This window comes from Saccopteryx leptura, chromosome 5 (genome assembly GCF_036850995.1).
Source record: "Saccopteryx leptura isolate mSacLep1 chromosome 5, mSacLep1_pri_phased_curated, whole genome shotgun sequence".
Taxonomy (NCBI): Eukaryota; Metazoa; Chordata; class Mammalia; order Chiroptera; family Emballonuridae; genus Saccopteryx; species Saccopteryx leptura.
The window spans coordinates 17,404,325-17,426,074 of record NC_089507.1 but is presented as its reverse complement, the minus strand read 5'-3'; the positions used below and the strand labels follow the sequence as shown (position 1 = coordinate 17,426,074).

Sequence of the window (21,750 nt, the reverse complement as noted above, 5' to 3'; positions counted from 1 at the left end):
GTTAATGCAACCTGGCATGTGAAAATACCTATGAAGGTTGTACACGTGTCGTCCCTGTAGCTGAAACTCTTCAAGTTAATGGCCTTGTTTTCCTGGCTGGAAACAGCTCATAACTACACACATGACTTGAGCCAGGAAATCAGCTTCAGCTTAATCAATATTTAGAGTGTGGTGTGTTGATAATCGGTGTTGGTTTGGTACATAACAGAGGTAGCCACAACTCACGGTGTGGCAGCTGCCCGCGGGGGCGGCTCCAGCCCACGAGATCAAGACTTCCTGCACTGCAGAGGTGCCCAGAGGACACTGTGGCAGCCCAGAGGACAGCTACAGCACCTTCACGGCTTCAGACCAAGCCCCTAAAGCTACGCGATGATGATGTTGAGGTCCTCCTTGGGGCCAGCACCCCCCCGTCCCCATCATACTCAGAAAACACAGCCTCATCCCTGAAGATGTTTTTTTCTTGTGCCCTAGCTGTCACTCATGCTTTTCGCACTTCTCCAATAATCTTTCTCAGTTCAGGCAATTATAATTCTTTGCCCAGTCTAGCTCCAACTTCTCATCCTGCTTAGATCTTTCTTGAAAGAAACAAGAGCAAGATGTCATCAACACCACTACCAGGAACCTTCACAAAATAATCAAACCCTACCAACTCCATGTGTATAGGAAATTACGCCTCATTGGTTTATTCAGCTTGTTTCTTCTATGTGATAATTCCTTAAAAAAAAAAAAAAAAAAAAAAAAGCAAGCATCTCTCCTGACCAGGCGGTGGCACAGTGGACAGAATGTAGGACTGGGACTTGGAGAACTCAGATTCGAAACCCCAAGGTCTCTGGCTTGAGAGTGGGGTCGTAGACATGAATCTATGGTCACTGCCTTGAGCCCAAGGTCATTGGCTTGAGCAAGAGGTCACTCGCTCTGCTGTAGCCCCCCGGTCAAGGCACATATGAGAAAGCAATCAATGAACAAGTGAGGTGCTGCCTTGAAGAATTGATGTTTCTTATCTCTCCCTTCCTGTCTATCTGTTCCTATCTGCTGTCTCTCTCTCTCTGTCTCTGTTGCCAAAAAGAAAAAAGAAAAAAAAGCATTTCTTCTCTCACTTTGTGTTCTTTACAAATCTATCTAGAGTAAAAATTTGATAATCTAGAACAGTGGTGGGCACACTATGGGCCACGGGCCAATCCAAACAGCTACCTGTTTTTGCAAATAAACAAGGTTGTACTGGATGACAGCCAAGCTTATTTGATGCCACAGCAGAGGTGAGTAGTTGCAGGGAACACCGAGTGGCCCAAAAATTGAAAATATTCACCACGTGGTCCTTTTTTTTTTTTTTTTTTTTTACAGGAAAAGCCCGCAGTCCTCAAATCTAGAATAGTGCCATCCAGGAGAAATATGTGAGCCGCAGATGCAAGCCACATATGTAATTTCAGATTTTCTAGTAGCGACATAAAACAAGGAAACTGAAAGGGGGGGAATAATGGTCGTCATATATTTTATGTAACTCACTCTACCCTAATATCATTCCAACATGTAGTCAGAGTAAAAATTATTAACGAGCTACTCTGCATCCCCTTTTTATACGGTTCCGGAAGTTCAGGGTATATTTTACACTGATGACACCTCAGTTTGGACCAGTCACATTCCGAGTGCTGGATATGACTCGTGGCTGCTGTATTGGATAGCATATATCTAGAACCCATAAAGCTTGGATTTACTTATACGGCACTTTGAAGCCGGTGAAAGTAGTAGAATAAACTTCATCTCAGCAGAGGGAGGGTCCCTTTAAAACAGAATGTCAAGAGAAGGCCCTGCAGAGGTTATGCAGTCAGGTGTCCCGGGCCTCCTTCACTCTCGTCTGTCACCACTGATTTCTGCAGTGATGAGCTGAGGTCCGGAGGGTTGTGGGCCCTCAAGCAGAACCGAAACCAGGCTCAGCACACTGCACTCATGCATGTGGGGATGTGGGCTGGTGGTGCGTGTTCAGCCAGCAGATGTGACATAACGAACGAGATTATTATGAACAGCACTTTGCAACGAAATGTAGTGAAATCAGATAGCCTTTCCCCCAGCATTCCGGTATTCCTGGCATTCCTAACGTCCACGGTAAAAAAAAAAAAAAAAAAAAAAAAGTGATAAAAAGGAATTAAAACAAAGAAAAGAAATAAAAAAGGAAAAAAGAAAATCAAAGTGGAGAACTGAGCCCGGGTGAGTGTGGAAGGTATCCTGTACATGAAAAAATGAGGAAGAGGTTTTAAGTCGTTCTTTGAAAAGGAACACAATGTTATATTTAATATACCACGGCACACCCTGGACTCCGTTCCCTATTGTCTCACTAACTAAGCAAATGTTTCCTTCCTGTGAAACTGATAAGGGAAGCATCAGGCGTTTAGAGTGAGAAGTGCCAGCCGTCCGTCTGCTGCTGTTCTGGTCCACTTCCGCCAGCACCAGCTACTCTGGCTGCAGCTGAACTTGGCTATGGGCTTCACCAGCTTGGTTCCCATTTTTTATTTTATTTTATTTATTGATTTTAGAGAGGGGGGGGGGAGGAGCAGAAAGCATCAACTCCCACATGTGCCTTGACTAGGCAAGCCCAGGGTTTTGAACCGTCGACCTCAGCCCTCGGTGTTCCAGGTCGACGCTTTATCCACTGCGCCACCACAGGCCGGGCTTGATTCCCATTTTCGGGAGGGGGCTACATCTTGCTTAGCACATCTGGCTGAGTGAAGAAACGGCCACTTCTGGACAAAGGCTGGGGTGGATCCCTCTTCATGTGAAGGCAGTACTCAGCCTGGAGTTCTCAGAGAGCCACGAAGCGGCCACTCTTCAGTCCTGCTGTTGTGCGCCGTGGGGTGGAGAAGGTGGGGGTGGGAGTCAAGAAAAGGCAAGCCAGTTTCTGGTCTTGCCTCTGCTCCACCACCAGCTGGGTGATGTTGGGGACTGTCACCTCTTGGTTGCCATTTTGTTGTCCAAAACACAGGGTGGGCTGGCTGGTCACCAAGGGCTCATCCACTCTTCTATCATTCTCTATTTCTAATTATAGGATTATTTTTATGTTTGTTCTCTTCCCCCTCTGTAATTTGGAAGTATAGGTAAGAAATAAAACAATTCAATCTCATGCTGAGGGGTGGACAGTTTGGACTTGACATATATCTTCCCACAGTTTTCCCATCCATCCCTAATTAAAAAGAGTGGCCAGCCCTTCTCGTCTCCTTGTGCAATTTAGAGAAGCTGTTATTTCCCTGTTCTATTTTTTAGGACTGACGCTACCCTCCCCGCCCACATTTTTGGGTAGCACTCGTGTAACACAGAAGTCAAAGGACAAGGATGGCCAGGGCAAGTCCCTCCCTTACCCTGTCTCTTGGTCACCTCGTCCTTCTCCATGTGGGCATCCAATGCTGGGTGTGCCCAAGCAAACAAGTGTATGTTTCTTCTTTCTTTCTTTTTAACCCAAATGAAACTTCTGAATTTTGAAGTTCGGCGGGGGGGGGGAACGGACGGACGACGACTCTTTGAAGATCATCGCGTTATCTGTGTGTGAAGATCTTTCTCATGTGAGTAGCTTGTATAGCAGGGGTCCCCAAACTACGGCCCCGCGGGCCACATGCAGCCCCCTGAGGCCATTTATCCGGCCCCGCCGCACTTCCGGAAGGGGCACCTCTTTCATTGGTGGTCAGTGAGAGGAGCATAGTTCCCATTGAAATACTGGTCAGTTGGTTGATTTAAATTTACTTGTTCTTTATTTTAAATATTGTATTTGTTCCCGTTTTGTTTTTTTTTACTTTAAAATAAGATCTATGCAGTGTGCATAGGGATTTGTTCATAGTTTTTTTTTATAGTCTGGCCCTCCAATGGTCTGAGGGACAGTGAACTGGCCCCCTGTGTAAAAAGTTTGGGGACCCCTGTTGTATAGTATACTCCAGGAGCAGACGTACTGTGATTTATGTACCCAAGCCCTGTCTTGATGGGCATTAAGGTTTTCTATCTTTTGCTGTTATAACCAGTGCTGCAGTGAGTTTTTGAACAGATTTGAGTGTATTTGTAGGATACAGTCCTAGAAGCGGCATTAGTGGGCCAGAGGGTGGGGGCATTTATGCTTTTGGTAGGTGTCGCCTGACTGCAGTCCACAGAGATCACTCCTACCGCAAGAGGCTGTGCTTCCCTACACTCCGGCCAGCACCATGTATCGTTGGGCCTTTTGATGTCTGCGACTCTACTGGGTTCCAGATGGCATTTCAGTCTGGTTTCAGTGTGCATTTCTCTTACTATGAGTGAGAATTTACTTACCAGTAAACTGTTTGCTTATTTTTCTTATGTTTCTCATTGACTTATTGGTGCTTTAAAATAGAAACACTATCCCCTTCATTGATTTTTTTTTTTTTTGCCATCAGTAGAATAAAAGTCAACATTCTTTAGGCGCAGATTCAATAACCTCCCAAACCATGATCCTGCCTTTTTTTTCAGCCTCATACCCCTCATGTTCTTTCGTGTATTTTACCCCCTTTCTATTCTCTGGCCAAACCAAGCTGCTTGCTCACCCCCCAGTGCATCTGCATTTCTCCGCCTCCTTGCCCTTCTGTTCACACCGCTTGCCTCTCTACCAAAAGAACTTCTCTTCATCCCTAAAAGCCCCAGTGAAATAGCATCGCTTCTAAACCACCTGTCCAAGAAGCCCCAGTCACTGAATGAGAAGCCTCAGAATGACTCTCACCTGGGGCTGTGCTCACTTAAGACTAGTTTATAGAGCACCGGCCACATTCTGTCTTGTGTCACTGCTATTTGTAAACATGATCGATTCCTTGACACCGTCTTTCTGTTGTAGCCACCTTGACCTCGCCTAAACCAGAAGTGAACAAAGGGGCCCTTATTTCTTTCTTCTTTGGAGAAAACTTCAGCGACCTTTCTTTAAAAATTGTGGTAAACATAGCACAAAGTTTGCCACTTTAACCATTTTAAGTGCACAATTTAGTGATGTTGAAAGTACCTTCACAGTGTTGTGCAAACATCACCATCATCCATCTCCAGACTCCTCATCTCGCCAACGGAAACCCTGTGCCTGTTAAACAGTAGCCCCACTTTTTCCTCTTCCCCCCAGTCCCTGCAGCTGCCATTCTACTTTCTGGGTCTAGGAATCTCACAACTCCAGGGACCTCATAGAAGTGGAATCCTACAGTATTTATCCTTTCGTAATGAACTTACCACACCTGACACACTGTCCTCAAAGTTCATCCAGTTGTTGCAAGTGTCAGAATTTCCTTCCTTTTGAAGGCTGAATAATGTCCATTGTGTGTCTATAACAACTTATGCTTACCCGTTCATCAGTTGATAGGCTTTGGGTTGTTTCCAGCTGTTAGTCATTATGACTGATGCGCTGTGAACATAGGTGTGTGTCTATGAACGTAGCTCTTCAGGTCCCTGCTTTCAACACTTTTGGGTATAACAGACCTGGAAGTGGAATTGCCGGATCACATGGTAATTCTTGTTTAATTTTTTGAGGAACCACTGTACTGTTTTCCACAGTGGTTGCCTCATTTTACATTCCTACCAGCAGTGCATAGGGTTCCAGTTTGCCGACACATCCTTTCCAACACTTGTTATTGTTTGTTTGTGTTTATAATAGCTACACTAATGGGTGTGCAGTGGTCCAAAGTAATCTTTTTGCTGTTGTGTTTTGGATGCCAAAATCACTGAGTCACATTTAGGAAATCTGTCTTAGCAACAAATCTTGCCTTGACTTCATGACCCAACCTTCCAGGTTTCTTCCGGCATGAATGTCCACGTGGAGAAGGCTCGGTCATTTAGAGAACTAGAAAAGTAAACGGGCAAATAAACTCTTCCTTGGCACAGGCTTCACCAGCCATGGGGAAAGAATCAGATGGCACAGTCTGTGGTCCCAGCCTGCCTGTGTGTGATCTGGAGCAACGGTACCCTCCTGCTGGTCCATCCATCACGCGTGCTTGGCCTGGCTCAGAACTTACAGGAGAAAACGAGGCCAGGTTGGCGTCCTGGTCCTGTTCCCTCGCGGGTGCACTTTGAACTCTTCTCCCGCCCTCTGAATTGCCGGCCTCTCTCCAGCATAGAAATCAGGACAATAGTTTGGAAATGTCTGAAGCCGGATTGTTCTCTTTTTCATTGAAGGCAGATTCATTGTGACTGGATGTATTACGAACTAGCTCCTCCATTTGGAAACCAGTTCTGGAGTGGCTGCCACGTAGTTTGGAAGTCACGTTCCGATCAGCAGATGCTACTGTGTCTGGGGAGACAGCTAATGTAACCTAATCTTCATTTGTGTGCGTGCGTTGGTTTCTCTCCAATTCTTCAGTAGTAATTTCAACATCTCTTATTTTCCACATTTGCTGCTTTATGGGGATGGATTTTTTTTTTAATCCCAGGAAAATTATGACTCATATATCAACTAATACGATAATTTTTCAAGTTTTTCTTTTTTTCTTTTTTCCAGAATTTTGTACCGTCTTGGGGCCGGCAGACCTCCATGACGACGTCAGTGACCCCCAAAGCTGAGCAGAGCGTGGCTTACAAAGACTTCATTCACTTCACCATCGTTGAAAGCAATGTTCGCAACATTTCTGAAGTCTCGGTTGAGTATCTCTGCTCTCAGCCTTGTGTTGTCAGTTTGGAAGCCGTTGTCTCATCTGAGTTCAGAAGTAGCATCCCCGTGTACAAAAAAAGGTGGAAGAATGAGAAACACCTTCACACCAGCAGGACGCACCTCGTCCAGGTGAAGTTCCCAAGCATCATGGTTTACAGAGATGATTATTTCATCAGACACTCCATTTCCGTGTCGGTGGTGATACTCCGCGCTTGGATTACTCACAAATACAGTGGTAGAGGCGTGGATGTTAAATGGGACGAAAACTTGCTCCACGCTGTTGCAAAGAATTACACTCTGCTAAAGACTGTCCCACCTTTTGAACGTCCCTTCAAAGACCATCAAGTGTGCCTTGAGTGGAACATGGATTATATTTGGAACCTTCGGGCAAACAAGATTCCCCAGTGTCCTCTTGAAACTGGTAGGTCATTTGCCTTGCTAGAAATCCAATTCTAGTGTCTTCAGATAGCCTGTGTGGTAACAGAGGGGCAAGAGAAAATTCTTGTATTGGCCCTGGCTGGTGGTTCAATGGATAGAGCATTGGCCTGGCATATGGACATCGTGGCTTCGATTCCCAGTTAGGGCACACAAGAGAAGCAATGGTCTGCTTCTCCCCTTCCTTCTCCCCTCTCTGTTCCTCTCCCCCTTTCGCATCCAGTGGCTCAATTGGTTCAAGAGTGGCCACGGGCGCTGAGGATAGCTCCATTGGAGTGTATCAGCCTCAGGCACTAAAAATAGTTCGGTACTTGAGCATTGGCCCCAGATAGGATTGCCAGGTGAATCCCGGTCAGAGCGCATGTGGGAGTCTGCCTCACTATCTCCCCTCCTCTCACCCTAAAAAATAAAAATTCTTGTATTAGCGGTGGGGGAAACAAGAACAATGGAGCCTGTGCTTTTAGACTTTGGGGATGAAAGGGGGAAAGTAAAAAAGTAAGGAGAGCAGAAAGAGTTGAAGAGAATAGGATGGAGGATGAATGTGAGAGAGGAACAAAGGGTCCATGAAAGGGTGACCTTGAGAGGTTTGGATCTGCTTTAAGGTGGAAAGGATCGTTAATGTCACTGAAACAAGCATGGGGAAGCGGTCATCCCTTCTCCCTCAGACATCATCCGGGGCCAGTTAGTTTGTGTGCAGCATTGCTTCTCAGCCCAGCAGACCTGGCTTCAACTCCTGGCTCCTCCACTCCCTTTCTGCCTGTGTAATTTTGAAACTCTCAAAGCCTCAGTGTTCTTCTCTGTAAAATGGGAATAATATATAACCATTCCCTCAGAGCAGTGCCGTGGGAATTGAATAAGGTGTGCTTCATGTAGCGCATAATCAGCACTCCGTGAAAGAGCAGCCCTGATGATCGACGACGGAGTCCAGACTCCGCTGAAGGCTCCGTACAGGAGGCCCCTGTGCCCTCGTTCAGTCTCTGTTGAGCACTGGGTTGCATGCAGCTCTCTGGCAGTACGCACTTAGAAGACAGGATCTGAAGACAGGACTTAGAAGACAGATCGCACCTTCCGTTGGTGCGAGGGACACCTTGCCATGTGGATGCCGAGAGCCTGCCAGCTCCTCTCCCTACCCTGCAATGGGGAGCCATTCTGGGCATGCTCCCAGGAACCATCCAGGTCTGGTAGTGTTTCCCAAAGTGTGGCCCTAGGACACACTGCAACAGAATCAGCCAGGACTCTTGTTGCAAATGCAAATTCCCAGGCCCCCCGTCCCTTACCTCCTCAGTTAGGATTTGTGGGAGTAAGGCCCTGGAATCAACATTGACACGTTCCGATGACTGATGTGACGAAAATCTTGAGAACCTCTGTACCGGGGCAGACCCGGTAGAACTTTGATCTAAGAGACACTGCAGTCAGACCTCCCAGCAGGCTTGTGGGGGAGGTGGAGGAAATCCCTTTCATGGGAAGGGACCCACAACTCCTCATCTGTAAGAGGACAGGTTTGGGGCAAGGTGACTTAAGGACATGGAGAACACAATGCCAGTGAGTATTTCCCAAAACAGCCCCACATAATGAAAACTTAAGGCCTGTGTGACTATGCATTATAGCCAGTCAGAGGTCACTTGCCATAGAATCAACGCGTTTAGCATAAAAAAAACCACAGTTTTGGCCTGACCTGTGGTGGCGCAGTGGATAAAACATCGACCTGGAAATGCTGAGGTCGCCGGTTCAAAACCCTGGGCTTGCCTGGTCAAGGCACATATGGGAGTTGATGCTTCCAACTCCTCCCCCCTGTCTCTCTCTCCTCTCTCTCTGTCTCTGTCTCTCTCTCTCTCTCTCTCTCTCTCTCTCTCTCCCCCCTCTCTCCTCTCCAAAATGAATAAATAAAATAAAATTAAAAAAAAAATTATTAAAAAAAAATCCAGGTGGTTTAAAAAAAACAAAAAAAACACTGTTTTGAAATAATTATAGATGCACAGGAAGTTGCAAAAATGGTAGCAAGTCCTTGGATATCCTACCCCCAGCTTCCCCTGATGATGGCATCTTCTGTAACTCGAGTACAGCCTCAAAACTGCGAGACTGATATTGTTAGGTCGACTGTAGATGGTATTCAGAATTCACCACTTGGCACGTGCGCTTGTGTGCGTGTGTGTAGAGTTCTTTACTGCTTTATCCCACATTATGTTTTTAACAGCCGTGGTCTGTGACTGGCTTATCCCACGTGTGTGTGGTGCTTTCAGTAAGGGATTCCAGAAACAGAAGGCAAACCCTTCTCTGTGTGTGGGAGCGCGCATGTGCGCACGCGTCGGTGTGGTGCGGGTCATGAAACGTCTGGAATCGCCAAGCTGCGTGCGTGTTGCTTCTCGGGACGCATCCCTCCGCCAGGCAGAGCCCGTGCTAGCGTCTGTCTGAACAGCCTTCCACACCGGGACCTAATTTGTTCAGGAGAAGGCAGCACGGGGCACACACAAGCCAGTTTTACTTCGCCTTGAATTTTGTCAGGGCTTAATGATTCCATTTCATGTTTGGCCAAATCACATACAGTGTTTCTCATTAAAGAATGACTGAATTGCAAGCTGGAAGTCTTCAAATGAGGTCATTTGCGAACTGGCTGCGTTCTGGGGGCACCTGCACGCACCCTTGAAATGGCGTTTCTTTCTTTTCTCCTCCCTTCCCATATTCACGGGGCTCAGGTTTCCCTCCCCGCCATCTTCAGACCATGACTTTCGGGCCGAGAACCAATAGAATACAAGCATAATGCAGAGAAAATCTTAGTTCTAAGAGTCAGTCACTGAAAATAATGGGGCGGGGGGGCTCCGTGCACCCTCCGAACCAGCTCTGCTTGCGTGGTTGTGGTTTGTTCGCCATACATGGAGGATGTTTCTTCTCCCTCCCTTTAAAAGAGAAATCAAAAGGGTGTCTGAGGCAGCCCTGTGGAAAGTGTCCGCGACCTTTGTTCTTGACGTCGGCTGTGCGGTGGACAGGGGCCAGGCCCCTGGCTTGTTCTTGGCAGGGACTCTCGATGAACAAGATTCAAGTCTGAACAACAAGGTGGCATTAGGGAGCCGCAAGGGCCCCTTTCATGTCTGGTCCCAGTCTGCAGGCAGCACCGGAGGCGGGGGGAGGGGGGGGGATGGTTCTGTGTCAAGTGCCTGGTATCCTAGGCGGGCTCTGCATCTGCACTGAAGTACCGCCGGCCGTGCTTTCATTTCCTTTTTTCTTTATAGAGAGAGCGAGCCACAGTCCCCGTGCACAGAGGCTCTGTGAGAATGGGGAAAGTGACCGTCCACCGAAGGCTGTGGCTAGTCCCCCCCCCCCCAGGTGAGGGCTGTGTGCCCGCGCACACACCTCTGTAGCTCGGGGGTCTGATTTTCGTTAGAGGTGCAGCAGTCTTTGGTCTGGCCCTGCTGCGTAAATCTACACCAGTCAGAAGTGGGCAGCCTCTCAGGACACGTGTATGCCCAGGCTCGGCCCTTCTGTCCTCTGGGGCACCTGTTCCTGCTGCATTCCCCGCACATAGACCGGAGGTGGCCAGGCACCTCTTTCTTGGGGGAAGAGACCAGGCCTTAGCTGTGGTCCCTCACCTGACACTCAGTTGCCTGACTCACGTGTGAAGTCCCGAGAGGAAGAAATCAACCGCCCAGGCAGGTAACTGTAGGTCCGTCAGCCTTCTCTTCCTGTCATGTCCTATTGTGAGAGGCCAGCTAGTCCTGTTGCCTCTGTCTGTCTTCAGACTGTATCGCATATTCAGTCGGCTCTTACCATGTGTATTGTCATCTGGTCTAAGCCACCATGGTCTCTGTCTGGACTCTAGCCACCGCCTCCTGGTGGCCTCCCAGCTTTGCTTGCCCCCTTCCCCACATAGCAGGCCGTGCAAGCAGCTTACATCATCTCCCACAGGCAGTAGTTACAAAAGGTCAACCCATGTCCGTTACGGTGGCCCGTGGAATCTGTCCGGGTCCCCTTCCCAACCCCATCTCCTGCCATGCTCCCTGTGCCCGCCTGTTCCAGCCACTCAGGCCTGTTTGCTTCTCCTTGAACGTACTAAATTCATTCCCACTTTGGGACATTTGCGTTACTGCTCCCTTTTCCCAAGATGCTCCTCCCCCACCCAGCTCACCTCTCACCTCGTTCACACCGCTGTGCACATGTCACCTCATTAGACGACTTCCCTGGCCACCTTATCCAAGGCAGCAGCCTCGCCCCACATCAGCAGCTCTCTGTCCCTTCATAGCCTCATTGCCACTGAACGTTGTCATGAACCATAGTTAACTGCTCTTTTGCTGGTTGAGTGTCTCCATCCTGGAAATGCGAGCTCCGCCAGGCCAGGGTCCTGGTTTGTTTTGTCCTGGTGCCCAGCATGGCTCCTGCATGTGTCAGAGGTACAGTGACTGTCAGTTGAATGATGAGGTTGAGTAATGGGTGCTCTTAGTCAAGAGGCAAGGACCTTTTTTCTCTTCTGCGTACGTGTGACCATCACACTGTGACAGCATCCTCGTGTTGCTGCGCTGCCACGTTAGGGAGTATGTGGCTGTAGGCGGTGGCTGGGTGCCTTCCCCGGAGTTCATGCACTCTGTCTCCTGCCCCTCCCTGCAGCTTCCCAGGGAGAGCCCCTTTGGGCTGCGTGGTTAAGGCTGCAGCCTCCGGGGCAGTGATCCTCCTTTGCAACCGCACCTGAGCTCGCCTTCACCCTGTGCCCCTGCCCCTGTAGCTTGAGTCTGATCAGTGTGATTCCGCACCCCTGTGCCTTGGCTAAAGCAGCTCCTTTATCTGGCGGAGCTGCCATCCCTGACGCCCACGCCCTACCAACATCTCCCCACCACCGCCACCTGCATTGTCTTCCTGGCAAAATTACACTTATATTTAAGTAGCCAGCTCGAATTTCAACCCTTCCCCCGCTCTACTGTGAAGCGTTTTCCTTTTCTCTCTCTCTGTCTCTCTTTTGATCCCCACAATCAAAAGGTAGAGATTTCTACCTTACCCACCACCCCCTATGATATGTGTCGTGTTCAACTCAATTAAACAAAGGTTGGTTGAGCACCTCCTTCTTTACCAGTTTCTTTAAATCTGGACGCTTCAAGATGCAGTTCTTCCCTCTTTTTATGTGGTTATGCGGGAGGTAAATCCAGCCACCAATAGGAGCAGCTACTTTCCATTATTGCCAGGTGCTGTGTAGAGTGCTTTTTTCATGGATATCTAATTTAGATCTGCCCATTGCTCTAGAGTCATATTTACAGAGGAGGAAACTGACTCAGAGAGGCAGAGTAACTTGTCTAAGGTCACACAGCTATTCATGATGGAGCTGAGATTTGAACCCAAGTAGTTTGGTTCCCAAGTGCCACACTTCGCCATTAGTGTGGACTGCTGGGTGATGCCATGGAGCTATTTATTTGTCATTAATTCATTGAAAAGGAAAAGTTGTTGAGCAGTCTTTATGTGTTAGTTGCTTTGCTAGGCTTCTTCACAGTAGAGGTGCCGTTCGAACAGAGACTGGCAGGATGAGTAGAGTTTTGTAATCTTTCATAGAGTTTTTCATAGAGTTTTCATTGAGAAGGAATGGAAAGAAGGGAATCCGGGCAGCAGGGAAAGCCTGGGCCATAGCCCACAGAAGAGGAAGTGCAGCTTGATGGGGGATGGCGACGAGCCGGCATCCCTTGAAGTCAGGGCCGGCGAGTGGGTTTCTTCTTGCATGCCGACCCAGAGTGGTCAGTCTGGCTACCCCGAGGTCGGCTGAGACGGACTGTTAGGCCAAGTCAGTGCCTAGTGAGAAAGAACGCCGCGTGGCTTGGTCATAAGCGTCCACCACGGGGTGGGAATGTGGAGTAGCGGCAGTTGAGCTATGCATTTGTTCCGGTGGAAACTGAAGTGGACACGGGCCATTCAGGGAATAAGACTAAATGGGCAGGTCGGGGTCAGGCCAAGGTGCGTTCAACACTCTGCCTGTGTGAACGTTCTTCCATACGGACATTTTCCTGATCTTTCCTCTTAGCTCAGAAACGGCGGCACGCGGACGTTTTTCTCTTTTCCACTCTCTTTTCCTTTCATTAAACGTTTATTCTCGTCTTCAGATCTCTCGGATTGGAGGAATGATTTCGTAGCACAGAATTCCATTATAACAAACTAATAGAAGATTAAGTCAGATATGGGAGCCAGACTTTGCCTGTCTCTGTGAAAACATCATTTATGCAGCCTGACTACTTAAGTCAATGACGTGATGATACTTTTTGTAATTATAAGAACTATGTATTTGGCACTTTTAAAAAAAGACTCAGTTCCTTTTCTTCCCCAATCACAGTAGTCTGAATTTTTTCATAAGAACATAATGAATGTCTTGTATCTGCATCACCCCTTTACGATTTTCAAAGCACTTTTTCATACACATTGTCTCATCTAATCCTCCTAATATTTCCATGGAAAAGAGTATTATTCTCATCTTCTCTTTATGGAGGGGAAAGTTAAGGCTCAAGGTGCTTGTTTAACTGGAGTCTGGGCTTCCTGATTCTTCCCACTTTGCTGTTCCAGTCTTTCTTTCTTTCTTTTTTTTAACAGAGACAGAGAGAGAGAGCCTGAGAGAGGGACAGATAGGGACAGACAGACAGGAAGGGAGAGAGATGAGAAGCATCAATTTTTAGTTGCAGCACCTTAGTTGTTCATTGATTGCTTTCTGCCCAGTCTAACGAAAACATGCCACTGCAGTCCTGACCCGGGTTCTAATTGAGAAGGAATACCCTTTTTTTTTTAAGTTGAATTTTTACCGATGTGCATTATCCTGCTTGCCTCACTCACCGGACTTGGTCTCTTTGAAGCTGAGGGCATGTCCGTGGAGGCTAAGGGTGAGGAGGCCTCTGAGTATGGCCGGCCCCGCCTCCCTGCTTGCTCAGAAGTGCTCAGGAATGTTGTTCGCTTCTTTTTTTTAGCCAAAACAGGAATACATGTACCCGGCTTAAAAAGTTCAGATAGCGGAGGACCCGGGTTCGATTCCCGGCCAGGGCACACAGGAGAAGCGCCCATTTGCTTCTCCACCCCTCCGCCGCGCTTTCCTCTCTGTCTCTCTCTTCCCCTCCCGCAGCCAGGGCTCCATTGGAGCAAAGATGGCCCGGGCGCTGGGGATGGCTCTGTGGCCTCTGCCTCAGGCGCTAGAGTGGCTCTGGTCGCAACATGGCGAGGCCCAGGATGGGCAGAGCATCGCCCCCTGGTGGGCAGAGCATCGCCCCCTGGTGGGCGTGCCGGGTGGATCCTGGTCGGGCGCATGCGGGAGTCTGTCTGACTGTCTCTCCCCGTTTCCAGCTTCAGAAAAAAAAAAAAAAAAAAAAAAAAAAGTTCAGATAGTATAAAGGGGTTTGGGGGAAGGAGACATGTCCCCGCCCACACCACACTCTTCTAGTCCCGATCCTGGAGGCAGACTCAGAAGCACTCATTCCTTGTGTCTCCTTCCAGCAATGTCCTCTGTACCTGTAGACATTGACATTAAGTTGATGGGCCCTTCTCTTCACACACATGGGGGAAGACACTGTGATCTCTGTCCCGCACTTCTCGACAATACAGCGGAGATTTTTCTCTATCGGTATGTGCTACACAACCGCATTCTCTGTAATAGCTGCTTAGCATTCCACTGCCTGACCATCCTTAATTTAACTTGTCTCCTGCTGATGGTCATGAAGGTCATTTTTAATCTTTTACTATTAACAATAAGGTTTTGCCAAACATCCTGTACATGTGTCTTTGTGCACACATATGAGTGTGTTTGGAGGAGAAATTACTGGGCGTGGAATTTATCTTACTACAAAGACTCTTAGTGTTGAATATACCATAGACTTCCTTAGTCACTCACTTCCCTGCCTAGCGTCTCCTGGAGCAGGGGATGGGGTGGGGGAGGTGGAGTTCTGGCTAATGTCCTCTGTTTGGAAAGTGTTACTGAGTTACCCATGCCCTAGCTTTGCTTCTTCGGGTTGGAAGGTCTTGGCTTGTTGTCCTCTAGGCTCCGAGGTATAGATTTCTAGTCACCGTGATTCCTTGTAACAAGACTATCTCTGACTTCTCTGCACTTGGGTTGAGGGTCTCGGCTGCATTACTGTGACGCATTCAATGCGCCTCTGAAGTAGAGCTTTGTTACGTGGAAATAGGACCTTCCCCAGAGCAGGTGTCTGTGTCAGGGCTCTGACCATTCAGCTGAACCAGACAGTGGGCTGTGTGACCCTCTCATGCGCCCCACACAAGGGTGATGATATTCAAAATACTCAACAACTACCACGAGATGACAGGCTTCAGTCACGGTCTCCAGGCGCCGGCCCTAGTGCTGAAACGGGGTGGTCGGAGGTCCCTGCTGAGCCAGGGCCCGCCCTGAACCCGAGGCCAGGGCGGGCGGTGGAGCCTTGGAAATCGAAGGCACCACCAATCAACTGACCAATATGGACATGTTTCAGTTTTTAACAACCAACGTAGCCTCACAGGGGCACGTCAGCTGAACATCAGCCCTAGCTCTCAGGGAGACCTTGTGATATGTGATGAGGTTTAAGAAAAAGCCCATTGGTCTGTAGTGGGCAATGAACTTTGAGTCATACCAGGGTCTCTTATTAGCTCTACAACTTTCAACAAGACCTAACATTTTTCTTGTCTCCAGAGGAAGGAGCTTGTACCCTATGATATCCAATGCCTCTCTTTTACTCTAGAATTGGAGGAAGTAAAACAATCAAAGGGGTGGGTTCCAAACCTGGACTTTTTTCCCAGAATTTTATGTTTATGTCATAATGATACTTTTTTTCCTCCCTAGCTTACTCATTCCAGAAAAGCCAAAGAAATAGATTTGGGGGAAGGACCTGAAAGAAGGGAGACTATTTGGCTGAGGCAGCCTGAGGTGCATTAGAGAACTGTGGAAAGTGTTGGGCCAAAGAGAGGTTCAGATCCTGACTCAGCCACGGTGATATTTACTTGTTAGTTTATTTATTCACTCGCTCATTGAATGTTTCTGGAGCTTCTATCAAATGTCAGGCCCTCTTCTGGGCTTTGGGAATGGACCGATGGATGAAATAATGTCCCTGCTCCCTCGGTGCTTACATTCCAGAGGAACCGAGCAAGCCACTTCACCTCTTTGGTCCTCAGTTTTCCTACCTGTGAATTCTTTCCAGATGATTGACACTGGTTGGTATTCCCCATTCAATGTGTCTAAGAGAACCATCACTAACCAGTTTTAGCACTCCAAGCAGCCAAAATCAGTTACTAGAAAATAAATCTGTATGTTTTCCTAAGCAAGATGGATTCTGAAGTCCTTTCCTGCTATAAGATTTTATTCTCATTAATTATTTCTAACTAAATGTAAAAACAATATAACGCTGAGGGAGAATTGCAATAGAACTTCACATCATAGAATTATGGGGGCTACAAATTTGACCAAAAAACCGCCATCACTTGGGTTTTATTGGTTACAAAAGGTATGTGTTCTTGTAACATGATTTCAGATCTTTGGGCCTTAGATTTTTCCCTCCGCTGTCCTTTGCTGCAAGTTCTCTCACTCAACCTGCTTTACTTAGATCCCGAGAGGAGGGAGAAGCTCACCAATGTTCAGTTTTCATGCCTTTCTCTTTGGAAACCTCCTTTGGGACGCCTCCCTTTCCTGGAGTCAGGTTGGACAGAATTAAATCCTGCTCATTTTGATAGCTGCTTCTAATACACACTAGATAACTCAACAGCAGCCACTAGCAGAGGGTCTCCTGGCGGGGGGTGAGGGTGCTGACATGGCCATCTGGTCTTTTCTCTTCCGCTCCACACTACAGAAGCCAAACTAAGGTTGGGCAAATAGCAACTTCTTGGTGATTTTGTTTTCTCCCAGATTCCAAAGACACATTTGTAACACCCCCCCCCCCCATGCACGCCCCTATTACAGACCAGCAATCCAGTGTGCCCAAACTGAGCTCAAATTGTACAGAAAATATGTTTGAAGTGTTTTTGTTGGAAGTGATAACTCCATCCTTTTGGTTTTCAAGTGCATCTCTACATGACAAAGCAAGTCTATTCATGGGCGCTGGGGAAATTTTGGCTTACTTAATTCTCTTAGATATATACATGGAAATCTGAGATTATGAAAACTTTGCTCCTATGATTTGCAAGCAATAATGAGCCAGAGGTACCTCTCTCTATAATGAAACATTTCTTTCCCTGAAATGTAGAGAAACAAAAGCTGGGGTGTTCAGCCTCCCAGGTTGAGGCTCCCATAATTCGTGCTCATATTGGCATTTGGTAACTTGCAAAGTCCTTCCCTCTCCAAAAAGCCCAGGGAAATAGATTATTTCCACCATTTAATCATGATTTTTAAACCAAGTAACATTTTAAAGAAAGAGGAGAGTGCTCTTTATTACTAGGTTGAATTCAGTGAACTCATTTCTCTTTGGGGGAGGGAGGTGTAACACATAAGAAATCAACATGAACCTTGTTTGAAGCCATAGGTATTAAATACAGATGGAATAACTCAGTTCTCCCTCTAAGATTTGTTATGGACACCCTCTTTTATAGGGACACAGCATTCTCCCACATTTGCAAAATAAAGTGGAAGGGCTATCTAGTTTTAAGAGGTATGGTTAGTAATATTTGCATAAGGTATTGTGTTGAGTGTGTTAGGAAAGGCTGCACAGAAGAAAACCACAGCTGTGCAATTTTTAGAGCATGGGTTCTGAGAGCAAACTGCTTGAGTTTGAATCCCAGCCCCACCTTTTATTGTATTTATATAACCTTCTCTAATACCCGGCATCTATTAAGTGGGGATAATAATAGAACTCATCTCATAGATTACTACAAAATTAAGAGATTTTTCCTTAAATGTGCTTAGCATTGTGCCTGGGCATAGTGTAAGTGTTAATAAATGTTAGTTATATTAGCAGCTGTTCCTCCATTTCTTCATCTGTAAACAGGACAATAATGAGGGTTAAATGAATTTATATATTTTTACATTAAATTATTATTAGCATTTTACAGCAGTCTGGACCATCGCGTGTGCTACTAAAGTGTTAACTTACTGTTATGACACAAATTCAAAATGCTTTCCTTGCCTTTAGAAGGGCAGCATATGAAATGGTTAAGTATTATATGTAGAAGCTGAGCTCGGAAAGTGAGATTTGGATCTAGTACTTATTAGCTGTGTGACCTTAGGCAAGCAATTTTCCCTTCCTATGCCTCGGGCTTCTCTGTAGAATGGGACTAATGATACACTCTCATTTGTGGGGTTGCTGTGAAAACTACCTGGGTTAGTTCTGTAAGGTGTTTAGCAGGTGCGCCTGGCACATACAGTATTTCCTGTTCGAGAAATGTTTGCAAGTATTTGCCACAATTTCGTTCCGGTGGTTGAGTGCAGCGAGGCAGAGGGTTCTGGGGAGAACGTGCTTTGGGAAGCGATACTGTACTGGAGGTAATTGAAAGGCAACCATCTTGTCGTTTGCAGACGTGGTCACCCTCCTGGGCTTTCTCTATGCCTCCAGCGGAGAGAGCACGGGCATCGTGAAGAAGCTGCCCAAGTTTCAGAACCGTGAGCTGGAGGCCACCCGACGCCAGCGGATGGACTACCCAGTGTAAGGATGGGCAGGGGGGGGGGCGGGGGGGCTGTACTCTGTATAGTTGAGGACCAGAGCGGGCCAGCAGGATCTCTTAAGGGGTACAAAGCTTTTGTCATATGATTTGAAAAAACTGTTGAGATTTACATGGTTTAAGGCAGAATGTGTAGACCTGGAAGCCTCAAAGTATTCTTGAGTTATTCTCTTTTTTTTTTTTTTTTTTACAGGGACAGAGAGAGAGAGAGTCAGAGAGAGGGATAGAGAGGGACAGACAGACAGGAATGGAGAGAGTTGAGAAGCATTAATCATCAGATTTTCGTTGCGACACCTTAGTTGTTAATTGACTGCTTTCTCATATGTGCCTTGACCGCGGGCTTTCAGCAGACCGAGTAACCCCTTGCTCGAGCCAGCGACCTTGGGTCCAAGCTGGTGAGCTCTTTGCTCAAACCAGATGAGCCTGCGCTCAAGCTGGCAACCTTGGGGTCTCAAACCTGGGTCCTTCCGCATCCCAGTCTGACGCTCTATCCACTGCCTGGTCAGGCTCTTGAGTTATTCTTGCACTTACCAAGCCTCGGTTTGCCTCTGACTTTGCATGTCACAGTCCCAGGAAAGTCACGATTGAGGGGCACGGTGTTGGATGGAGTCTGAGGCCTGTGCAGGGTTTCCAGTGCAGCCAGCCACAGCCAGCCACAGCCAGCGCAGATGCAGCCTTTGTCCTGCCGGCGCCGTCGTGGAAGATTAGATGAGCTGCTGGAAATCTCACCACTTCTGATCTTCCTTGATTTCAGCAAAACCCGGAGATATCTACACACACACACACACACACACACACACACACACACACACACACACACACACACACTGCTTCTGCTGAATTAAAGACGCTGAAAACGGTTCCTGGTTCGCCTCAGACCGGATGGATTTACCAGAGTGATTTAATTCTTTCCATGCTGCTGGCGGTGGAAAGATCTTGAGTCACTCTTCTGAGCGTATGTTCTTGCTAAGCTTCCTTGTAATAACTTATCTTCATGGGCTCACTCAGCTGGGTGGGTCAGGAGGGAGCTGTGTGGTGCACCATCTGTCTGCATATCTTACTGCTGATTTGGAGGCCAGATGATAAAGCCCAGAATGTTCTAAAGGGCTTGTTGGGATATATCCCCAAAGAACCTGAGGCCACATTGCCACTTTTACCCAAACTGTGAATTGGTTACGGGGGTGCTGGAGAGAACTCTGTGCATCCGTTTTGACCTTGGTCCCAGTTTCCTGTGCAAAACACAGTTACTCCTGGCGCCTCATCTCTGAGCGGCTGGTCACTAACGCAGTGCGAAACACCAGACAAGTGTTCAGCAAATACTTGCTGAGGGATGGATGGAGCATATAGCTGGGCTAAATCTGTCCTAGTTAAGTCGGATGACTGTTGTTCTATCCTCTCTCCACACATCACAGATGTACAATATATATATTTTTTCAACTAAAATAGCCCCAGTCCAGAAGTGGAACAATTAGATCAGTTGTTCCATATCGGTCAGCCAGAGCTGTGATACTCAACCTAATGTATGCCTTAAAATAGTATATATGTATCCCAATTAGCATATCATGATCCCATTTGCAGATTATGATGTGTTTTTTTTTCTACCTTATGCTTTTATCTTTGAAAGAACCAAAATTGTTCAAAAAGCCCTAATTATGTTTTTTTTTCTTTTAATCATCAAAATTAGAATAGCTTCTTATCAAATCACCTCTTCTTTAAACCCCAGATTTTCATTCAATGCCCGGCTTTCTAAGCCTTAATCAGGAATTCAAATGGCCGGCGGCGTGTGAGAATCTCAGAGAGGCACAGAAAGAGAGTTGGAGGTGCAAGGTACATTGCCTGCTAGCTTAGTACAACGGTGCTTAGCTCCTTCCTGTCTTTTACAGTTACTGTAACGACCTCCTTTGTCTCAAAAAATCAAGCTTTGCGAGCTGATCTCCCATGATGAACACGAAGGCAGATTCATCCCTTCATTGGAAAGAAAGCAATTTACTCGGTCATTGTTAGCCCTAATTACCTGTTCTAGGATGATACCAATCTGCAGAATTTTCTCCCCCCCCCCCCACTCCTGTAGGTTTACCGTCTCGTTGTGGCTTTATTTACTCCATTACTGCAAAGCCAGTCTCTGCGGGATTCTGTACTTCGTTGATTCCAACGAGATGTACGGCACGCCGTCTGTGTTTCTTACCGAGGAGGGTGAGTGTGAAACGGAACCTGAAAATGGTCGTGTCATTTTCTTCTGCTCCGACTACTGGCAAGTACGTCTGTCTAGAATAAGGGAGAAGATCCTGTCAGTGTAGCAATTTAGTGAGAGTGATGGTTTTCAAATGTGGGCTTCAAATTAACTTTTTTTTTTTTTTTTTTCCTGGAAGCTTAAAATAACCGTCTTCTTTACCAAGGAATGCACTTATATGATTTGGTGTGTGTGTGTGTGTGTGTGTGTGTGTGTGTGTGTGGAGGGTGTTTTGTTTTAGCTTTGTTTTTGTTTAAATGAAGAAGGAACATGATCTAGTCTGGTTGCATCTTAGGACAGTTGTTGAGAAGGTGTAACCCACTGCACTCTCTCCTGGGTGTTTTTTTGTCATTTTTCATGAGCTTTGATTTTTCCTTGTAGGCCACTTGCATATTCAAATGCATCTTGTCCAAGGAGAAGACCTGGCGGTAAAAACTAAATTCACCCTACCCTTGAAGGAGTGGTTTCGCCTGGATATCTCCTTCAACGGAGGCCAGGTATCTATCTAGGCGCGTTCCTCCGTGAATTATGTCCGCGTTATCGCTTAAGGTTAAGCATTGCTGTCAAGCCAGGAGGCCAGAGAATCTCTAAAAGTAAATTTGTAGTAAATGATAAACTCTTTACAACTATTCACTTTTTCAATCAAACTTTTATAGATGGAAGTTTAAATCATAAGAATCCCATTCCATTTAATTGGCTTTTAAAGTGCTTTTTTTTTACCATATTGTGAATGAGTAAATAAAATAGCCAGCTCTATAGCCACAGTTATCTGAGGAATTCAGTGCTTCCCCCCTGGCGAGATAGGCTTTGTGGAGATAAATGTTAGAACAGCATTGGCCATGTTTATATAGTGCTATCGGGTCTACAACTATATTTTTTTTTTTACTGGAAATTTATTAGTTGAGTCAAG

General features: G+C 46.8%; 1 protein-coding gene across 1 annotated transcript in view; it reads left to right on the top strand.

Moving 5' to 3' along the window:
- SEL1L3 (SEL1L family member 3) overlaps positions 1-21,750 on the top strand; it is a 118,823-nt gene that overhangs the window by 7,682 nt on the left and 89,391 nt on the right. The window contains exons 2-5 of the mRNA XM_066384851.1: positions 6,455-7,025; positions 18,468-18,594; positions 20,682-20,803; positions 21,222-21,337. Of these exons, the coding sequence (XP_066240948.1) occupies positions 6,455-7,025; positions 18,468-18,594; positions 20,682-20,803; positions 21,222-21,337 (936 nt within the window). The remainder of the gene's footprint in view (positions 1-6,454; positions 7,026-18,467; positions 18,595-20,681; positions 20,804-21,221; positions 21,338-21,750) is intronic.